Below are 21523 nucleotides of genomic sequence, written 5' to 3' on the forward strand. Positions count from 1 at the left end.
TGAATATATCAACTGGTGTTTGTTGTAAGGACTTACAGGGAGAGAGCAGAATCCACATTACTTAAAATTAAGTTGTTGATCAAATGATAATCAAAAAGTATGTATTCCCACATTGCTATTATCAAAAAAGTATTCTAATATCTTAGTATCCTAAATACATGTATAGTATCAAGTACAGTACATCGGCAGTGATCCTCATAAAGGTTGTTTTGTATTTTCTTGCTCCAAAAGAATATAAAAATATAAAAAATTGTAAAAAAAATCATGTAGGTTTATATTCTAGTATCGGCCAAGAATCTGACGTTTGTACAGCGGCCGTGGGACATTGTTTATGGATCTGTTCTCATTGAGCCACCAACAACAAAATAACGGTAATGCTAGTAAGGGGGAGAGAGGGCGGCCTCTAGCTCATGCTCCCGCTCCCCTTTCTATAGAGCAGAATGGTGCTGTATGTACAGAGCTTGTTCATGCATCGTTCAGTCTTTTGTTGTTGGAAAGGATCATGAAATCAATCAATTTTTCTGTTTGCCTCATTATAAATGTGTTGATCAGTTGAAACCATCACCACTTTTTATTCTCATCCCCACTTGTATAATTAATGCCACTTGTACTTTTACATGTCCTACTTTAAAAGACAAGGTGAAGAACAATTAGTCCATTCAATGAATGGAGCTTCTAATTACCACCTTTAAAGATGTTACAGTACATCTGTCCTCCACTTTAATTTGCTTGATTGCCATGGTAGAAAAGCTGTTACCATTTGTATTAAAAAAAATCTAGAAAAAAGTTATAACTTGTTAACACTAAGTGTTAAACAGTGCTATAAATATCGTATAAAACTGATCAATTTGCTAAAAGTAGAGAACAAAAAAGTAAAGAAATATTTATTTGAATAGGCTGCAAAGCCTTATCCTTCTGGTAGTCCTTGATGGAGTGGATTGAGCAATTGACATGAGAATACACACATCTTATTTTAATGAGCTGTAATTGCCTGTGGTTCACATAAATAGTCTTTGACATGTCTCTGTATACTTATCATGATCATATCTTTCGTCTGGACTACTGTAAGCTCTTCCTCTCTGGTATTCTACTAACCCGACTCTCTCCTCTACAATCTATTATGAATGCTGCAGCCAGACTCGTCCATCCTTCCCACCGCTCCTCTTCTGCTGCATCTCTTTGTAGTTCTCTTCATTGATGTCCATTTCACCTTAGAATCAAATTCCAGCTCCTGTGCTTTGCCTTCAAATCCCTCCACAGTTCTTGTCCCACTTACCTTCTGCTCCGATAGAAAAATACCCTCCTAGCCGCTCTCTTCTCTCCTCCACTGATCTACTAATGACTTCCTCACTCATAACCTCATCACATGCACGGCTCCAAGACTTTTCTAGAGCTGCCCTGACTTTCTAGAACAGTCCTCGTCTAATTTGGCTTGCTCCTACTTTCTGCTCCTTCGAAAGAGCCCTTAAAACCCATCTTTTTCAAACTTCTCTACCTGACTTCTTCTGTCTCTTATCTCACCACTACTTATCCACCATTCCATATCCCCCCTCCTATCGTGGAATACTTCCCCACCTCCTAGATTGTGAGCTCTTCAGGGCAGGGTCTCCTTCTCCTATTGGGCCCGATTTATTAAAGCTCTCCAGTGCTGGAGAGGATACACTTTCATCAGTGAACCTGGGTGATCCAGCAAACCTGGAATGGATATCTTCAAAGTCATTTGCTTTTTGCTAGCAAATGTTTTAAATCCTGGACCAGATCCATTCCAGGTTTGCTTGTCCAACCAGCTTCACTGATGAAAGTGTATCCTCTCCAGACATGGGAAGCTTTATTAAACCAGGCCCATGTTGTCACTGTCTGTATCTGACTGTCATTTGCAACCCCTATTTAATGTACAGCACTGTGTAATATATTGTCGCTATATAAATCCTCTTTATTAATATTAATAAAAAAATAAAAATTATTATATTTGATTTCTTGCAGAGAAGTAGTGAAAATGAAACAGCGATATGAAGTGGGCTTACAGAAGCTAGAATCTGCAGCATCTCAAGTCGCCACTATGCAAAGTGAGTTAGAAGCTCTCCAACCACAGCTGAAGATTGCCAGCAAAGAGGTGGATGAGATGATGGTGGTCATCGAGAAAGAGTCAATTGAGGTGGCCAAGACAGAGAAAATTGTAAAAGCTGATGAAGCAGTGGCTAACGAACAAGCAATGGCTGCCAAAGCAATCAAGGATGAGTGTGACAATGAGCTTGCCCAAGCTTTGCCCATTCTAGAATCTGCTTTGGCTGCTCTGGACACCCTTACTCCACAGGTTTGTGTCTCCTACCGAGAATATTAATAAGTGGATGTTTTATATTGATCTGCATTTTAAATTGATGGGTATAACTGTTACACTAAAACTAGTTCTGTAGATAAGCAGCTGTTTTCTAATAACATTAATTTGGTTCTAATGGGTAATGACCTGTAATGGATTTAGCCAAGAAAAGATTTATTATTAATTAGTGGTGGTGGTGGAAGGGTTTTCTTTTGTAAAAGTTATCTTTTTTAATGACCCATAGTCATACCTGGTCACTCTGCTTGAGTATAGTTAGAATACAACAGTTGGACTGTATTATTTACTTTGTATTTAATCTGTTTTAACAAATGTCCTTTGCAGGGTCAGGATAAAACCTTTTAATGACACCATATGTGTCAGTGAAGTTTCTCATATATCCAGGTCATGGTATATCTAATAGAAGTTGGTCATATTCAACCCAACTAGTTCTTGTAGTATTAAAGATATTGGCCCCGATTTATTAAAGCTCTCCAAGGTTAGAGAGGATACACTTTCATCAGTAAATCTGGGTGACCCAGCAAACTTGGAATGGATTTCTTCAGTCATTAGTTAGCAAATGTTTTTAAAAGCTGGACCAGATCCACTTCAGGTTTGCTGGATCACCCAGCTTCACTGATCCTTTCCAGCCTCGGTGAGCTTTAATAAATCAGGCCCATTGTATAGCTTGCCCAAGCCACTTTTTTAGATATCGGATAACACAGCAGTGTTTTATTTCCACAGGAATTAATACAGCTTTAGAAAAATTAGGGTTACACTTATTTTAATCCTTTACTTCTGTAGCGCTGTACATGACATCATCATTTTCCCGGGATCTGTTCTTTGGAAAACAAAGCAAGTGAACTCTGAAAAAAGTTTCAATATACCTAGACCGAATATTTTGCTTGCTTTGCATTTCATAGGACTTCACCTGGAAGGGCAGTGATGTCAACCTCATTGTTCTCTCAATCATTTAAACCTAACCAGTTGCAATTAAAATTTTATTTTAATTCAAATCATAATCATAGTGGCAATAATAAAAATGTTCAATAAAATTATAAATATTTTATTGCTCATAATACAGTAATACAGTACATAAAATCATTACAAAAAAAATTTACATGCAGATGTTGAAAAGTTTTTTTCTTGTATCACTCCTAAATTTGTGATTACCTATGGAGGCCCACCACACAAATTGGTTTCTCAACACAATTCACAGAAACTAGTCTGCTTCTTCAGGAGTATAGGAGGTACATATTTTCCACATCCATGGATTGTATTGGCCAAAGTTATCTGGGTGGTACTTATGTCATTCAAAGTAATTTCATGATGATAGTCTGTTCCAGTCTTGATGCCCAGTATTAGGGATGCTGTGTTAATCCATGAAAGTAATAAACAAACGGACACCACCTCAGACAAATACATTTTGGCCACATTGCATGCAGGCCTGGGATTTTTTTGATCAGATTAGCTGGTTGTTGTCAATTCTGCAGAAAAGTGGTGCTCATTCACTTACATTATAAAAGGATTCATATGTCATAATCTTATTCTTTAAATCAATCTAATCAATACCTGGACTACCCTCTTTCTGCATCTCAGAAGGTTTCTAAGTAACTGAGGACTATTTTAGACACAATTCAGAAATAAATTATGCTTAGAAAAATGATGTATTTCGTGTTTTCTCTAGGACATCACAGTGGTGAAGTCGATGAAAAGCCCACCTGCTGGTGTAAAACTTGTCATGGAGGCAATTTGTATCTTGAAAGGGGTTAAACCTGATAAAATCCCAGATCCTTCCGGTTCTGGACGAAAGATTGAAGATTTCTGGGGACCAGCAAAAAGAGTATTGGGAGATATGAAATTTCTTCAGTCACTTCATGAGTATGATAAGGATAACATTCCACCAGCCTACATGAGGATTATACGTAAGCAATATATCACCAATAGCGAATTTGTTCCAGATAAAGTCCGAAATGCATCTACAGCCGCTGAGGGGCTTTGTAAATGGGTGATTGCCATGGATTCATATGATAAGTAAGGATATATACAATATATTGTATGAAAAACATGTCATGTAAATGACTGGGAGAATTAAAAGTGCTAAAGATTGATATAATGAAAACAGCAGGACTGAATTAAATAACTTTCGTCAATTATGTTGTAGATTGTGACTAAATACTGGAACCTGCATTTCTTATCACAGTCTTTAGGCATCTATTCAATCTGTGCTTTGTGGTGGGCTATTCTGTAATTGTGATGTGCTGCATATGTGCATTGGATAACACAGCACCCCAAAGCAGCACAGCTGATATCAATCATATATCAATATGCATTGGGGTAAGAAGCATAAACTTACAAATATGTTTATGACCCTGAACAAACCTAACCTTGTCACAACTTAACTATTTCCAAAACTGATCCTTAATTTTTTTCAATTTTTAAAAAATCTTTATTGATCATTTCCAGCGATATAGAGTAAAAGATGAATGAATGAGAACTGCAAACACAGGGACTATTCCTTTTTATAGAGAGGAAAGGGGGGAGGACTTGACTTGTACAGTACTCATTACCGATCAGTCATTCATGCATCCTGATGGATCTATGAACGATGTCGGGTGACTTGTGTACCAATGTCAGATTAGTGACTGAGAAAAGCACAACCATTCATCTTCAAGGATAATCATCAGACGTATGTACATAGCCTTAAGCCCTGTACAAATGTCAGAAAAATTAATGAGCAGTGTGCAAGGCAAGTCTTCCAGGGAACATCCGATTGCCTCATGGAATCAGGAAGGATTTTTTTTTTCCCTGTTGAAGCAAATTGTACCAGGGCTTTTTTTTGCCTTCCTCTAGATCAACTATGTCCATAGGGTTTTATATCCGGGATATTTTTATTTCCCTAGTGGTTGAACTATGTAACCCATAATGCTGTTCTGTTCTATGGAGGAGGGGAGAGAGGAGGAAGACTAAGTGGCACTCTTCTATGCTACATCCATTGGAAAGTACAACAGTTGTCCCTGCTTGACGAAAGATATCAATGACAGTTATACACATGCTATATTTCTGTTCAAGACAATCACAACAATATTCATGGGAAACAATCATGTAGCACGTGGGGGAACCCATTGAAATAGTTTTTCAGGGAACCCCTACTACAGGTATTAGATCCACAGCTCACAGTACATTAATATGCTGGCCAGTAGGAAGAATTCTTCTTACTCTGATGGCCATTGGAAAGGCTGCCACCCTTACAGATAGCCAAAAAGATCATTGTTGACTTTAGAGTCACAAACCAGTGCTCTAGCAACCTAGGGTGGCTCCATGAAATCCAGAAACACTGATCTAGCATGTGTATGTAGCTTGAATTATTTCCTTTAGTAGAATACTTAGCTTAACTTGTCTCTGGAGTGGCAACTAAGATAACAGCAAAACCAGTGCACTGAAATCAAGTGATTTGCAATTCCCTTCTAGAAATCTAGCTTACTCATACACGGACCTACTGTGTGTTAGAAAAGTCTCTTTGATGTCAAAAACTCATCTTATACATTTATTTATTATGATGCATCTTTATGGTTAGGGATATCTGTGTGAAACACCACTTTCACAGCTTTTCTCCCAAAGGGTCACAGTAAAATTGAAATATTGTGCTATGCTTTATCCATTACCTATTTTTTATTAACTATTGTTATTAATTTAGAGTGGCCAAGGTAGTGGCACCTAAAAAAGTGAAGCTGCACCAAGCAGAAAGTGAACTGAAGGTTGCTATGGAAGGATTGAAGAAGAAACAAGCAGCTTTAAAGGAAGTACAAGATAAATTGGCTAAACTTGAGCAGAAGCTGGAAGAAAACAAGCAAAAGAAGGCAGACCTCGAGAATCAGGTGTATGCAGAAATCCTACAGTTTCTGTTCATTCTAAAATTATATATTGGTTAGATTTTTACCTAAATAATATATGTAAATTCTGATTGGGTAATATTAGTCTTGGTCGAATGTCTCACTAATCGATTCGACAGCTATTTGATTGAATAGGGGGATATTGTTCGGGTGATTGAATGTCGAATTCAAGCACCAGCTGACAGCTCTGCTCCCTTGATTGCTCTTGCAGCCCCTTAGTAGTTGGATGTGTCCTGTGTTCCTGGATAGAGAAACTCCATTCAGAAATAGGGATAGTGCTCCCTGATTAGCTGAGGAAAGCTTTCCTAGTAACCTCTAGTGCCAGGGATCGCACACTGATCTCAATGAATGCGGCCGCGGCTGCATTCATTGACACGATCCCCGGCACTAGAGGTTAATTAACCTTTATTGCCGTGGATCACACACTATTCCCAATAAATGTGGCTGCGGCCACATTCATTGAGAAGATCCCGGGCACTAGAGGCTAAATGAGGACAAGTATCCCCATTCATTCACCTCTAGTGCTCTGTTATGGCCTGGGGAAAGAAAAATCCTGATGACGCTTGAGCTGTTATCAGGGTTTACCTTTCCTCAGCCAATCACAGAGCACTAGAGGTGATAAATGGGGAGACTTGTCCTCATTTAACCTCTAGTGCCTGGGGATCCCACACACTGTGCAGCCGTGGGAATCATCCTGTCATTGTGGGATAACCTGTAAAAATATAAAAGTTAGTTACACAAATCACACACATTCAATAAATTACTTTAACATTAAAACCTTTTTTTTTAACACATTTTTTACACACGAATTTCCAAAGTCGAATCCCATGTTTTTCAGGTCGCGTCTATTTGAATTCGAACAGCCATAGTCGGGTCGAATAAGAAAACAACCCGAATTTGAACACCAACACTAATTATTATACAAGTTTACTTTTGTTCTTGTACCTAGCCTGCTCTAGTTAAAGTTATGATAATTGTCTGAGAACCTCTGGTATTAGACAACTTTTGCAAAGTTTGTCTTTTAACACATTTATCTTTTTCTGACTTCCATTTTAATTAAGCAGTTCTCTTCTTTAGGTTGACCTATGCAGCAAAAAGCTTGATCGAGCAGAACAACTGATCGGGGGTTTAGGTGGTGAAAAAACAAGATGGAGTCAAACCGCCTTAGAGCTTGGAAAACTTTACATTAACCTTACTGGCGATATCCTAATTTCTTCTGGAATTGTTGCTTACCAAGGTGCTTTCACTTCAAGTTACAGACAGGTAATACAAACATGGAAAAGGGTTTTTGAAATAAGGGGACCCAAAATTAGATTTTTTAGGATATTGTTAAACATTCCTTACCTTTTTCTTACAAGATCCATTGTTAGGTTATAATATGTTTTGCTAATGTCAGTTTAGCTTTACGATTTTTTTCAATGTTTTTCTGCAACCTTTCTGTATTGTTCAAGAAAGATTTTAGACAATAAAAAATTGCATCTAATCCTGGGAATTCACTACAGACCTGAACCTCATCTCTAGTTATATTGTATGTATTCATATTGTATGTAGTTTATGCATGCGACTGCACAATAGGTGTTGATATCAGTCTCCAATTAACTGACACTAAAAGCATTTATTAGTGCATGCTGATAGTATTGTGAAATTATTAAACATTATAATAACCAGATTTTGTTCTTCATGTATGCTTCGATCAGGACCTGCAAAGGTAACTAAAGCAACCAGCCAATGATATTGTATGTCTCTGTGCATGCTTACAATTTATAACTAGCTTCTCATGGATAGTACATGAGTAAAGTTCATAAGGGGCTAGTTGTAAAAATCTAAAAAACAGAGATTCTCCACCAGAAAACTGATTGCCACCTATCATTGTATTGATAAAATTGCGCACATGATTCGTTGCTTGCCAATCAGGCTTTTAAAAATGGGGAATAAAAGTATTGTAATGCTGTTGAAGTGGCGATCGGAAGCTTCATTTACTAAGTTACTATTCTTCACTTTCAAAAGTGGTGAATAGCAACAAAAGTGACACAGCTGATATCAACCTAAAAGAACATTCACCTAATTTCATTGAACATTTGCTCGACTTCATGTATCACCAAAAGAATGTTAGATTTTGTTACATTCCACCAGCATCAATGTTCACATTCGATCAGTGCCATTCGCACAACTCCCAGTGACTTATAACTTGGCAATCTATATGTTCTAATAACACAAGTGGTTATCAATAAAGTGCTGACCAGCCACTTTATAGATGTGGAAAATGGGACATGTAAATGCAAAGTGATGATCAGGCTAAAAATAGGGAGTCTTTTTAGGGTTTATAAATGAGGCAAACTGGAAAATGGCCTTATATGTGTGTAAATAAAGCCATTATCCAGTGAACAGCCTGCCTCACTCTTTAAAAATAGGTCTCATTGCATTTGGAAATTCATTTTTATATTTCAGTATAGTGCTATTGCCAGGTAATCAGCTTTGCAGAATAAGGAATTGGAAGCTGTCACTACTGCGTTACCCACCACTACAGAAAATGAGTATTCATATTGCATTAATTAATAATAAATTGATCTTGTAATTGGCATGATTTGAAATGTTGTTGAATGAACTGCTGCATGTCTTTTTTTTAATCATTTGCTTGGAGACCATTGGGCTTATTTACTAAACAAACTGAGAATTAATAGTCACTTCAATTATCTAATTATTTGAAAACCATCTGCACATATTTGGATACGCAAAATAAAAGGGAATTTTATTTTTATGTGCCTGGATAATTGATGTTTTTATTAAAATCTAAAAGTTTCTCAACACCTTAAGGGTTTGTTCACACTGATATTCTCCTAGAAACTGTTACCACTTCAAAAATACCAACAATGCCACAAGCCAGGTGCTGTAAGTAGCACTAGGCCCCATGGAGAATCTACAGAGAGGATTGGAGCATTTGATGGATGCCCGCAAACCACCCATTAAAAGACTTGGTAGGCAAATGTGGCTGAATGAAATTGCCAGTGAGACATTGTCAGGGAGCTAATATGAACACGCTCTAGGTAAATAGACTCAATGCAGCCTGCAGTGCAAGCAGTCTTTTTATGTTATACATCAGTAATGTTTTTTTTTACTCTTTTTATTTTATTTTCCAGATGCAAACAAAAGAATGGGAATCACTCTGCAAAGAAAATAATATCCCCTGTTCAGAGGACTTTTCTCTCACCAGCACTTTAGGGGAACCTGTAAAAATCAGAGCATGGAATATTGCTGGGTTACCCTCGGACAGCTTCTCCATTGATAATGGAATTATCATTTCGTAAGTAATTATGGTCATGTAAAATGTTGTAGAAATTCAAATGCTTCTTTCAGATAATCAGTTAATTTGGGCCAAGTAGGTCTGTTCATAATCCTTTACTTGACAGGTTACAAGAGGCGGCAGTTCTGCCACGCTGATTTTCGATCACCTCATGCAGCGTACAGGAGCAGTTTGACCCTCCCGCCACCTCCATTGACTTAAATTACAACTGCTTAAAAAACAATCTTCAAACATTTGCAAAGGGTTTTTGAAGATGTTTTAAAGCCCTACAAAATACTTCGAATCAGACCGTTTATTAGTCATGGGTTCTTTTTAACTAGGAAATGGGACAGTATGTGTGCCCTCCCCATCCCCATCTATAAAAGGCCCTCTGAAATTTGGCTTGCTAAAGAAGTATGGTTTAAAAACGCATGCAGCCTCCTATTTTTTTTAACAAAAAACAGCCCCAAGAGGTGGTAAGGGCCGTGGTTAGGGGAAAGAGCGTAATCCCCACAATGTGACTTCTATATTGCGGTGGTCAGCGAGTGGGAAATCTTTTGGAATGCGGAAGTCCATTTTTTATTATTATTTTGAGAATATTTGTCATGTACTATAGATTCTGTTTGCAATATTGGGGATTATGGTCTCTACAATGTTATAAGCAGTTAAGGCGGGTTCAAACCATAGATTTACAACTTTGTATTTCTGTGTGGCTCCACTTGGCTGGCACTTGGCTGCACTGCAGCATTAGTATATGTGGCAGCTGGCGTCAGGACTGGTGCTACTATTGCTCACTGTCACCCCTACTGCTCACTGTCACCCCTATTCGTTCCCTATGGGGCTGCTGAAGGAGGACGCTACATGTACACTTCACAAAGAGACAACAGTTCCCTTCATTTAAAATAATAATTCTTCCTTCAATGTGATAATAATTTTTATTAAAAAAAGTCACGCTAGAGAGTGACTATTTAATTTATTGTATGATCTACAAATTAACCAATAAATTAAAATTAGTATTTTTATGAATGCAATACAGGAACGCCAGGCGATGGCCCTTGATGATTGATCCACAGGGTCAAGCAAATAAATGGGTGAAGAATATGGAAAAAGCCAACAGTTTACATATCATCAAGCTTAGTGACCCTGACTTTGTCAGAACACTGGAAAACTGCATTCAGTTCGGTACTCCAGGTGAGTATAGTTATATACTAGGCCATCAGTTTGTTATGTTTGTAAAAACTATAGTTTCTATAAAAGTGAGTTTTTTTTTCCTTTTTCACTGTTTAGTGAACACAATTAAGCCATGATTGTTATGTTAAAGGAAGATAGTGTAATCTGCATGTTTTAACTGGAATTGATGCACAATTTCTTTAATTTGTTTACCTTTTTCTGCTGTGTGGATCATTTATGATAACAAATGGTTTGTGAATAAACAGAGATAAGCTCAGGACTTACAAAGAGTAATTCTGTATTTAGAGTTAGAAAGTCCTGAGCCAAAGTCTATTTAGATCAGCAGTTGCCAACTGATGCTCCGTGAGAAAATGTTGGTGTTCTGCAGAAAAATTACCCTTACCGTTACCATTACACATGCACATGCAATTACCCTTCCCTGGCACACGCACCAACATTATGCTTTCCCACTCATTCATTCACATTTCATTTCCCTCAATTTTTTCTTCTCATTCATTAATATTTTTGCATCCCTCTATCCCTTCCATTCATTCTTCAATTCCACACCCTTTTCATCAATACTTTGTCCATCATACTACCACTTCTATATTTAATCATCATACATCCAACACTTCTTCTCCCTATCCCTACTGATCTTATCCCCAAGCACATTTATTCATTAAGAACCCCCCCCTTTTCCCCTTGCAGTTATTCAGGGGTCAGGAGCACTGCCACTGGCTGGTGTGCCTCCCAGTGGGGTCCTTTTCCTGACCCTCTTAATCATGTCCTCTGGTAGTCCTGTATGACTGTCCCCCTAGGATGTTTAGCAAGCAGGTCTGAGCCTGCGATGGGAGAGTGGGTGAGTTTTGGCATCATCATGTCACTCTGGGGGAGGAGACACTCCCCGCACATGTGCGGACCTGGCGCATGTGCACTCACTTCCACTATATGCCTTTTTTTTTTAAATTCATATTATTGGCCGCGGGATTTATTATTATGGATTTAGTGGTCCGTGAGTTCTGAAAGCCACTGGTTTAGATCACTGATGTTTCAAGAGAACCTAATGATACCAGAGGATCAAGTGACAGTACTTAAGTAAAAAAAAAAAAGTTTAAAAAAATAGAAAATAAAAAATAATGCATCACCCCAAAACACATGTGCACCACACACACTGCACTAGGAAACAATGGGTGTGATTTATTTAGGGTGTCAGTAAAAAATATTTGTTTATTATTTGTGTAGTGCTGTTAGAAAATGTTGGAGAAGAGTTGGACCCTATTCTGGAGCCTCTTTTACTGAAACAGACATTTAAACAAGGAGGCAGCGTGTGCATTCGCCTTGGAGATTCTACTATAGAATATGCTCCCGATTTCCGCTTCTACATTACAACTAAACTGAGAAATCCTCACTATTTGCCTGAAACCTCGGTCAAGGTTAGTTGAGATCAATTTTGTAGATGTAGTAAATTTATTCTTGTAGATTACCATAGAGATACAATGCTTGAAAAATAAATGTTATGCTGATTCACTGGATTCAGTGCTATTTTAGTCAATGACCCAGAATATACATTTCAGGAATCCCTGTATGAATATTTACAGGACATTAAACAAAAGTTATAACAGAAGGGCCATCATGAAAAAAGAGGCAAACAGCATTTTCAATAGAGTGAAGTCGGCAAAGGGGGGGTTCTTAGCAATATATATATATGTATATATATATATATTTTCTATAAACTAGATTATATGTTTCAGTGGCGTAGCTACAGGTCTATGAGCTCAAAAGAAGTTGGTCCTGGTAAACCCCCTCGCCACCAATCAAATCAGACCCACTCAATTATAGGCTGTCCTCAGTGATAGACCCCACCATCAGAAATAGATACCCACAGTGACAGACCACCCTCATTGCAGACCCCCGCTTCCTGATTGCCCCCTAAGTTCAGACCCCCACAGTGACAGACCTGAAGTACAGACCCCTGACTTTTGCTATCAGTGACAGAATTACATCCTTCCCTCCCAATCAATGAAAGCCCCCCCCCCCATCCTAGTTCTGACACCCCCCCAGTGACAGAAGACCCCCACCACCAGTGCCGACCATATTTCTTTAGTGCAGACTACCATCCTCTTTCTTAGGAGGAGGGTTGGTGCACCCAGCAAGCGCTTCCCTCTTCACCTTTGCCAGACTCTTACATTGTGTTATGAGTCACAGCAGAAAAGCTGATTAGGGGAAGATTTCCGCTGCATTTTCAAATGTCAGTGATGGTACACTCCTGTCAATAATGAGAAGAGGCCCCTTGGTCCCTCTGAGGCAAAGGGCCCAATCTAATTGTGACCCCTTTTCCTCTAATCCAATAGATTTCTCAACAGCCATCAGGAAATACAATACCAGAGCAATTCTTTGCAGACTAGACATTACTTAGCCCTTCCCTTCTCAGCTTGACTGTCCCTCCCCTGCCTCTTTCATTCATTGGATTTCAGTTTTTTCAGTCATAGAGGCTTAGCAAGTAGACAGACTTAGGTAACTCTGCAGTTTTAAGGACACTGTATACACCACCTTCCTTCTGATCTGTCTGCATTGCATAGAAAAGCTCAAAGACCAATGGATGACATCATTGTTGATGAGGGGGACAAGGGGCAACCAGGAAAGTCAAAATATAAGCAGTTTAAATAACTTTTTTTATAACTTGAAATAACCCAATTTGAAAGGTCAAAAAAGCTGCCATCCTTCAAAGTCAAGGTTTTGTTTGGTTGCTTTAGTTTAGAAAATGTATGTTGTCTTCTTCATTTCAATATCTTCTGTGCCATGCAGGTCACCTTGCTGAATTTTATGATCACTCCTGAAGGAATGCAGGACCAACTGTTAGGTATTGTTGTAGCTCGAGAAAGACCAGATCTTGAGGAAGAGAAGCAAGCTCTTATACTTCAAGGTGCAGAAAATAAAAGGTAATATTTAAATTGGCTTCTTTGGAAATATCCTTCTGAGGATAAACTGTTCAGATCTGCAGCCAGTCTAATTATCTGCCGTTTTAATGGAAATATGACAATTGAATGGCAGTTAGATGCTAAAGAGCAAGAAGAACACTTTGCTCTACATAAAGTTATGATTCTAAAATTTTTAAGTAATTCCTAAATGCAATAAAAAAACTAGTGTATCTCCCATATCCAAAAAAAATGATATATTACTGTACCATCTAAATATTTTTGCTTTGCAAGTTATTTTTGTGTTCTGGCCTGCAGTCTACCAAAAAGTTCTGCCCCCAACCCCTTAAGTAAGCCATCCTCCCCTTTACAAATTTATATTTCCTGAGTTTGCTTTGATTGCTTCTTTTCTTTGATTACATCCAGTAAAGTTGATTACATTGCAGTAAAGTTTTGTAGACTTCTATGAAGCAAGTAGGTGGATTATCTGCTGACTACCCCCTCTATAAATCCAAAGGCTTTACTGTGCCGGTACCACTGCTTGTAAACAAAGATAAGAAACTAATTCAGCAGGTATCTCAGTAAATAAGAATCTGTGGGTTGGTGGTACTTTTGTCAATAATATAATATTAGGTTTGGGGGTAAATCCATTGAATAATAATGTTTGTGGTACATTTACCACTGTGTGTTATTTGAGGAATGTTTTATTCAAAATTCATTTTTCATAATGCATAAAAAGTTTTGTCTGATTTTCAGATTTTTTTTGCAGTGTATGTAAAGTAAATTTACAAACAGTATACAAATGTTTAGCATATTAATGATAAAGAGAGCAGATTAAAGAGCCTTTAAGGTGGAAATAAACCTTTGGAATAACAATTTACTGAGAATGATTAACAGTTCCACACCACTGTTGTCCATGGTAATTAAATTGTTACCTGCATGAATAAATATGTAGTGTTTGATCCAGGACTCATATAAATAGTTTTAAATAAAATAAAATTTTAAAAATATTTGATCATTTAAAACTCTTTAACTTCATTAATCATAAATCATATTTGTTATACTTCCAGGCAGTTGAAAGAAATTGAAGATAAGATTCTAGAAGTGCTTTCATCTTCAGAAGGAAACATATTAGAAGATGAAACTGCCATTAAAATATTGTCTTCTTCCAAGGCCTTGGCAAATGAAATTTCTGAGAAGCAAACTGTGGCCGAGGCAACAGAAAAGAAGATTGATGCCACAAGAATGGGCTAACGCCCAATTTCTGTCCATTCCTCTATTCTCTTTTTTTCCATTGCAGATCTGGCCAACATTGAGCCCATGTAGCAATATTCCCTCACTTGGTTTATTAATCTTTTCATAATGTCTATAGATAATTCAGAGAGATCAGAAAATTTGCAGACAAGGTAGGCCACATGTCCAACGCTTAGTAAAATGTTGATGCTATATAAATTCTGATAATTAATAATAATAGTAATATTATTATTATTATTATTATTATTATTATTATTAATAATAATGTATGTATGTATTTTGAATATGAATTTGTATATTTATTATTTAGTTCCTGTACAAAAATGGGTCTGCATTCATGGGTCAAGAGGGGTAAGGTACTAAAATAGGCTAGCAGCCATTGAACCTTTGTTTGTGTGCCTTGTGCTTAGGCAGCATATGTGTAAATTTTTTTCAGCTAGGTTTCCATGGAATCTTAGGGTTCCTCCAGAGGTTGGGATGGGTTCCCACTGACACCACTGATCTTTTTGGCTATCTTTAAGGTTGACATTTTTCCCAAATATTATTCCCAATGACCAACAATGTAAAAGGCATTCTAGTGGCACACTAATATACCCCTGACCTGTGTATATAGTAATTATAGAAGAGGTTTCCTGGAGATCTGAAATATATTTCAGGGGTTTCCCACTGGGAAAAGCTGTTCCATGTTATTGATGGTGAATATATATGTGTGTATATTATATATGGTAAAGCAGACTCCCAGCTAAATTTTTAAGATTTTAATGAAAAACCCATTCAAAGAATTTATAGTAAAGTTAGCTTTTGCTACAGTATTCACCTTAAGTTAATAGATTTCTCTTGCAGTATTTTTCTGCCTTAAGAGGTCCTCAATCTAATGGCTAACATAATTCTACCTGCTGCCACTGAGCCCAGGTTATCCTGAACCCATCCCAAACTGTGATGAGCACTTTGCTTTCGGTTACTACCAGCATGCTTTTTTATCAGCACATAAGCTTTTTTGTACCTTGCACTGTTCCTTCTTTTAACATCACAGCCCTGCTGTACAGAGACAGCAAGGGACTGATGCTAAACTAGATTCTTAATGTTTACAAAATTGCAACAATCTTTGTCTTTTATATCTGCCTCAGTTCTAACTGCAACTGGCATTCAGGTGCTTTAGAAGCTCCCCTATGTCTTTTATAATTTACTATTCTGCATTAACAATTCACATGTATCATTGTTTTGTTCATTTTTTAAGGCTCCAGATTCTAAAGGATCATTTCACATACTCCCTGTATGCAAACGTGTGCCGTTCACTGTTTGAAAAGGACAAGCTTCTGTTTTCCTTCTGTTTAACTGTAAATCTTCTAAAGCATGATAAACTGGTAAGGACTATTTGTATATTTTGTAAAATGTATTTGTCTTTCATAAATCTTTGTATATTAATAGCAAAATAATAATGGCACCTTGAACAGTGACAGGTGGCCTGTAATGCACTTCTATTTTAATCCTGGACAGCAGTGGCTGGCACTTAAAGCACCCATCCTTTAACTTTCCTAACCAAGGTTTAAAATAATAATAAATGCATGCGGAATTTAAAGAAAATCTTTATATACATACACATGCCTGCAGAAACTTTGTGTCCAGTTCTGCCTGCATACCAGGCCATTCTGTGTGAGAAAATCTTAGTACCCAAAATAGTTGCAGTGTGTATGCCCCATTTTGGACCCCTTGACCCATCACTAGTATCAATTGCTTTAGTGGTTGGAATGGTTTTTAGATGGGAAGGCTACATTTGGCACTAACTATAAGTTCTGAAAATTGCTCCAGTCAGAACAGTTGCACATTTGATCAAAGCAGAATACTAAAAACTGCTAGATCCCTGCACTTTGTACATGGCACCAACTATTTTACTTTCACTAAAAGTCTAATACTACCCACTACAGTGATATACATTTTTTAATGTTTTTGTTCTAGGTTGATGAAGAAGAATGGATGTTTTTGTTGACTGGAGGCATAGGTCTGGACAATCCACACTCCAATCCATGCACCTGGCTACCACCAAAGTCCTGGGATGAAATATGCCGTTTGGATCCATTAATGAGATTTAAAGGCATTCGTAAAGATTTTATGAGGCTTAAAGATGGTTGGAAAGTTGTGTATGATAGTTTGGTAGGTAAACACATCTTCATTACAATACAATTGTGGTATACGCTGTAGAGTTTTCAAGGTGCAGTAATTTGGGGTTGGAATACATATCCCCAGAGCCAGTCCTCAAGAGCCAGAATCTACAAACACTTTTAGTATTTTCTAACAAACAGAAGAAAATAACGTAAGGAATGGCTTACAAAGAGAGTAAGAAAATTAATCTGTACAAAAATCCCCGTCCTGTCTGCCCCCCTGGCCATTTGACAGCTGGGCCGCAAAAGCAACAGTGACCAGCACTCCCCAACCTGGGGTCCGCAGACCCTGCTTGGGGGGGCTTACCGGACCATATGTATCGCAGGCTCAGGGCGGCGGGCAGGCTCAGACCTGCAGTGGGAGTGTGGGCAGGTTCTGGCTTCATGACGTCACTCTGTGGGAAGTTTCTGCGCGGTCTGAAGACTCACTGCTTCCCTTACTTATTCCCTATGGAGTTTGCGCTAAGAGACGCTACATGCAGCTTCTTCTGAGAGGCAATGGTTCCCTGACATAAGGAAGAAGTAAAGGAACCGCAACCTCACCGCCAGTGTGAACAAAGCCTCAGACTTTGCTAGAACATCAAGGAACAACATACAACCTTCTGTTGCACATACCCTTCGAATACCTTTCCTGCCCATACACACAAATACCGAAGCTTATGAAGCTCTCAGAATCAATCATCTGTGACTTTTTTTTAACTAAGTTCCCCACCTGAAGTACTTGCCTGATGTGTAGGGTTATATAGCCTGATATAGCTCGTTACCGTACAACTTTTTTTCAGTCCCTTAATTTTGGCTTATCGTTTCCTTAGTTTTAGAGATTATACACTACATTGTTTTTGTAGATGAATCAATGATACTCCAGCTGCTCTAAATCATTTCCTCTTAATTTTCCTTTCTGTTTAAAAAACTGAAAATAGGACGGTGTATATGTTATAATACTCATTATGCCACTAACTATATATCTAAGTCTGCTAGGACATTGAATTTACAAGTTAACATGTGATTGGTAAATAATTCCAATGATAAAACCAGTTATACAAAGAGACAGAGGAGTTTTTAGGCACTGAAATTTAGAAACATTTACTCAGAATCGTGTTCAAACATAAATAATCATAATAGGTACTTATCATTGCCCAAACTTTAACATGTGTCTTTCAAATAGGTGGGAAACATATTCAAAGTAACAGTCTTTTTATAAAACTCGACACATTTTGCCCAATAACGAGGCTTCCTGAGGGGTATGTTTGGCTTGCATTTCATGGTACACAATGTAAAGTTACTTACCAACATAATCAATTTTGTCCAGGTATGTAGAAAAGTATCAAGAGCAAAAAGGATCCTTAGAGAGGTAATAGGTTTATAGATTATAGGTTGCTTTTCAAATACTACTGTATAGAATTTCCAAAATGATTCTCCTCTACCAATAGAGTTTGGTTTTCCAAAAACTAATGTAAGTATGTTTAGCAGGTAATCCTATGTTTGCAGTCTCATCCAGCAAAGGGTTACACAAACTGGTGCTTCCAAAGCTACCAAATATTGTTCTGCAGGGATTCCTATGTGGCTCAACTAGTATCATACCACTGTGTTGTACCAATTTGCTGTGTTTGCACTTGTAGGAACCACACCATGAGCCTTTTCCTTCTGAATGGCAAGAAAAAGTGGGGAAGTTCCAAAGGATGCTCCTCATTCGATGCCTCAGGCCAGACAAAGTAAGTATGGTAGCATTTTTAAAGTTAGTTCATTAAATGGATTCTTAAAATAAAATATCAACATTGCTCAATCAAGATAATGGAGTATGACAGAAAATTAACTAACTGCAAGTGTCTTCTATTGATTCCCTTTCCAATATTTTAAAATTTATTAGCTCAAGCACAAAATAGTCTTAAAGGGGTTACTTGTGCTTTAAGCCAGCCATTGAAGTTGCATATTTCACTAATTGTCAATTAAACAGCAATACATTTTAATGCACATGTCTTTATTTCCTATTAATTCTTTATAGCTGTTTTTATTTTTACTAATGTATTTTTCCTTATTTAGGTTATTCCAATGATTCAGGAATTTGTTACCGAGAATTTGGGACGCCAGTTTATTGAACCTCCTCCGTTTGATCTCTCCAAAGCCTTTGCTGACAGTCATTGCTGAGCCCCCCTGATTTTTGTGTTATCTCCTGGATCAGATCCAATGGCAGCTTTACTGAAATTTGCTGATGATCAGGTATTTCTGAATTTTCTGCAAGAACTTGCATTTTAGAGTGTTTTCCCAAAGTCTGGCCACACTTCTGTCTTGTGATACATTACTATAAATGAGGGAAAATCATTACAGTGAACTGGATTTAAGATAATCTATCAGGGTGCTCCTTTGATGTATCTATATTTCATTATAGTCATATGACCAACTGTCCCTTCAAAAAGCCCTCAATCTAATGTCCATGCCTTAGTCATATTCTTATTCTTAGCATTCCCTGAGAAGGCCAATTTACTTACCAGTATGTTTTATGGAGGAAACAAGAGTGGCTAGAGCAGGGGTGCCCACACTTTTTTGGCTTGCTAGATACTTTTAAAATGGCCAAGTCAAAATGATCTACCAACAATAAAACATGGACTTAATGGCCCTGATTTATTAAAGCTCTCCAAGGCTGGGGATAATACACTTTCAGCAGTGAAGCTGGGTGATCCAACAAACCTGGGATGGATTCAAAGCATTTGCTAGCAAATAGCAAATGGCATTGAAGAAATCCATTCCAGATTTGCTGGATCACCCAGCCTCACTGGTGAAAGTGTATTATCCCCAGCCTTGTAGAGCTTTAATGAATCAGGGCCAATAACTCCTGTACACAGTGGAGTTTATTTTGAAAGGCAGGGCTCCATGATCGACTCGCGTTGCCTTTGCGATCTAGTGGTAGATCCCAATCTCTGACCTACCATGCACACACGAAGAACATACAAACTCCATGTAGGAAGTGTCCTATACAAAAATTGCTCCAAGGAGCTAAAACTATTATTGTAAAGTGATTGCCTGTTACAGTAAATGCATTGTTAAGAGTAAGCTATGTTTCCTTCTACTTATTTATGATTGTTTTAATGCATTACAGATTGTTTTCATCATTTTATCTATAAGCTCCCCTCTTTTCTTTATAGGGATTTGGAGGCTCAAAGCTTAGCTCTTTGTCTCTTGGTCAAGGACAAGGACCAATTGCTCTCCGCATGACTGAAAAAGCTATAAAAGAAGGTAGCTGGGTAGTCCTGCAGAACTGCCACCTGGCTACATCCTGGATGACCATGCTGGAAAAAGTTTGTGAGGTACAGTTAATGAACTAAAAATAAATTAACCCACTCATTGCTTATGCAGACTAAAAAAGAAAGTATATTAAAACACTGTGTTTTGCTAAAAGGAAATTGCTGTGTGTGAGCTGTGATAATATTGTATATAAACACTGTGTGTATTAATACATTTATAGCTTTTTTAGGAAAAATATAAATAGACACATATTGTACATACAAATTCAGACCCAAGCCCTCAGTAGAAAAACTTCTTATCTTCACATCTTAATTAAAAATATTTAGTTCTTTACCCCACTATATGATGCAGCTTCTATAATACTGAATTTAAAGTGACACTTTTACCTGAATGCAACCTCAGATTGCTTTGTTTTCTTACTAATAATACACATGAAGTGGATTTATAGTGGTAATACATTTATTTTTTATACTCTACATACAGGTTTCTAAGAATATGGTATCCTTTTACAACTTCAATTTTATTTTTGTATAGACACAGAATTTGCTGATTATTATACATGATCAGTATATCCACAAGTGCATTACTTGAGAGACACTAATAAGGTAAATTCTAACCATCCAATTATTTGAATGGTGCACTATATTGGGTGTTCATTATGAAGATGAAAATGAGAACTGGCATATTCTAAGGAAGAAGAGATATTAAATTGATTGACTGTAAATATTCTCGGGGCTAATATCAATATCACTAATATTTTAGCATTATGTTTATAGGTTAAGTTTTAATTGCTAATTCCTATCTCAGCTTCAGAGAACAATACCCACATTATTAAGCAAACTAAGTATGTACCATTTAACTATATATGTAAAAATGCAGTGAATGTTTATTGTTTGTTCATTTTACAGGAGTTGAATCCAGAGACTACACATCCAGATTTTCGCCTCTGGCTTACAAGTTATCCATCACCAAATTTCCCTGTATCTGTACTGCAAAATGGAGTGAAAATGACAAATGAAGCACCAAAAGGCTTGCGTTCCAATATTATCCGCTCATACCTGATGGATCCTATCTCTGATCCAGAGTTCTTCACTAGCTGCAAAAAGCTTGTAAGTAATTCTTTTAACCATTTAAAAGAAAGAGTTTTTAGATTGCAATGGGTAGGAAATATCCAGCTAAACAGCATGTTTGATTTAAGCTACTGTTTCCTCCAAAAGCCAAAGAGTATTAAATAATGTTCCTATGCGTTTTATTGTAATGGTATAGATGACACTTCTGCAAGAACTAAATCATTACAT

At 37.4% G+C, this 21523-nt stretch overlaps 1 protein-coding gene across 1 annotated transcript in view; it reads left to right on the plus strand.

Moving 5' to 3' along the window:
- DNAH7 (dynein axonemal heavy chain 7) overlaps positions 1-21523 on the plus strand; it is a 93885-nt gene that overhangs the window by 58438 nt on the left and 13924 nt on the right. The window contains 15 exon segments of the mRNA XM_072422174.1: positions 1984-2314; positions 4002-4348; positions 6012-6192; positions 7285-7470; positions 9345-9508; positions 10524-10678; positions 11900-12090; positions 13463-13596; positions 14643-14978; positions 16064-16190; positions 16783-16977; positions 18605-18697; positions 19026-19202; positions 20126-20287; positions 21134-21334. Coding sequence (XP_072278275.1) covers positions 1984-2314; positions 4002-4348; positions 6012-6192; positions 7285-7470; positions 9345-9508; positions 10524-10678; positions 11900-12090; positions 13463-13596; positions 14643-14978; positions 16064-16190; positions 16783-16977; positions 18605-18697; positions 19026-19202; positions 20126-20287; positions 21134-21334 — 2980 coding nt within the window.

The sequence above is a fragment of the Pyxicephalus adspersus genome, chromosome 1, assembly GCF_032062135.1.
Source record: "Pyxicephalus adspersus chromosome 1, UCB_Pads_2.0, whole genome shotgun sequence".
In the NCBI taxonomy this organism is placed as follows: domain Eukaryota; kingdom Metazoa; phylum Chordata; class Amphibia; order Anura; family Pyxicephalidae; genus Pyxicephalus; species Pyxicephalus adspersus.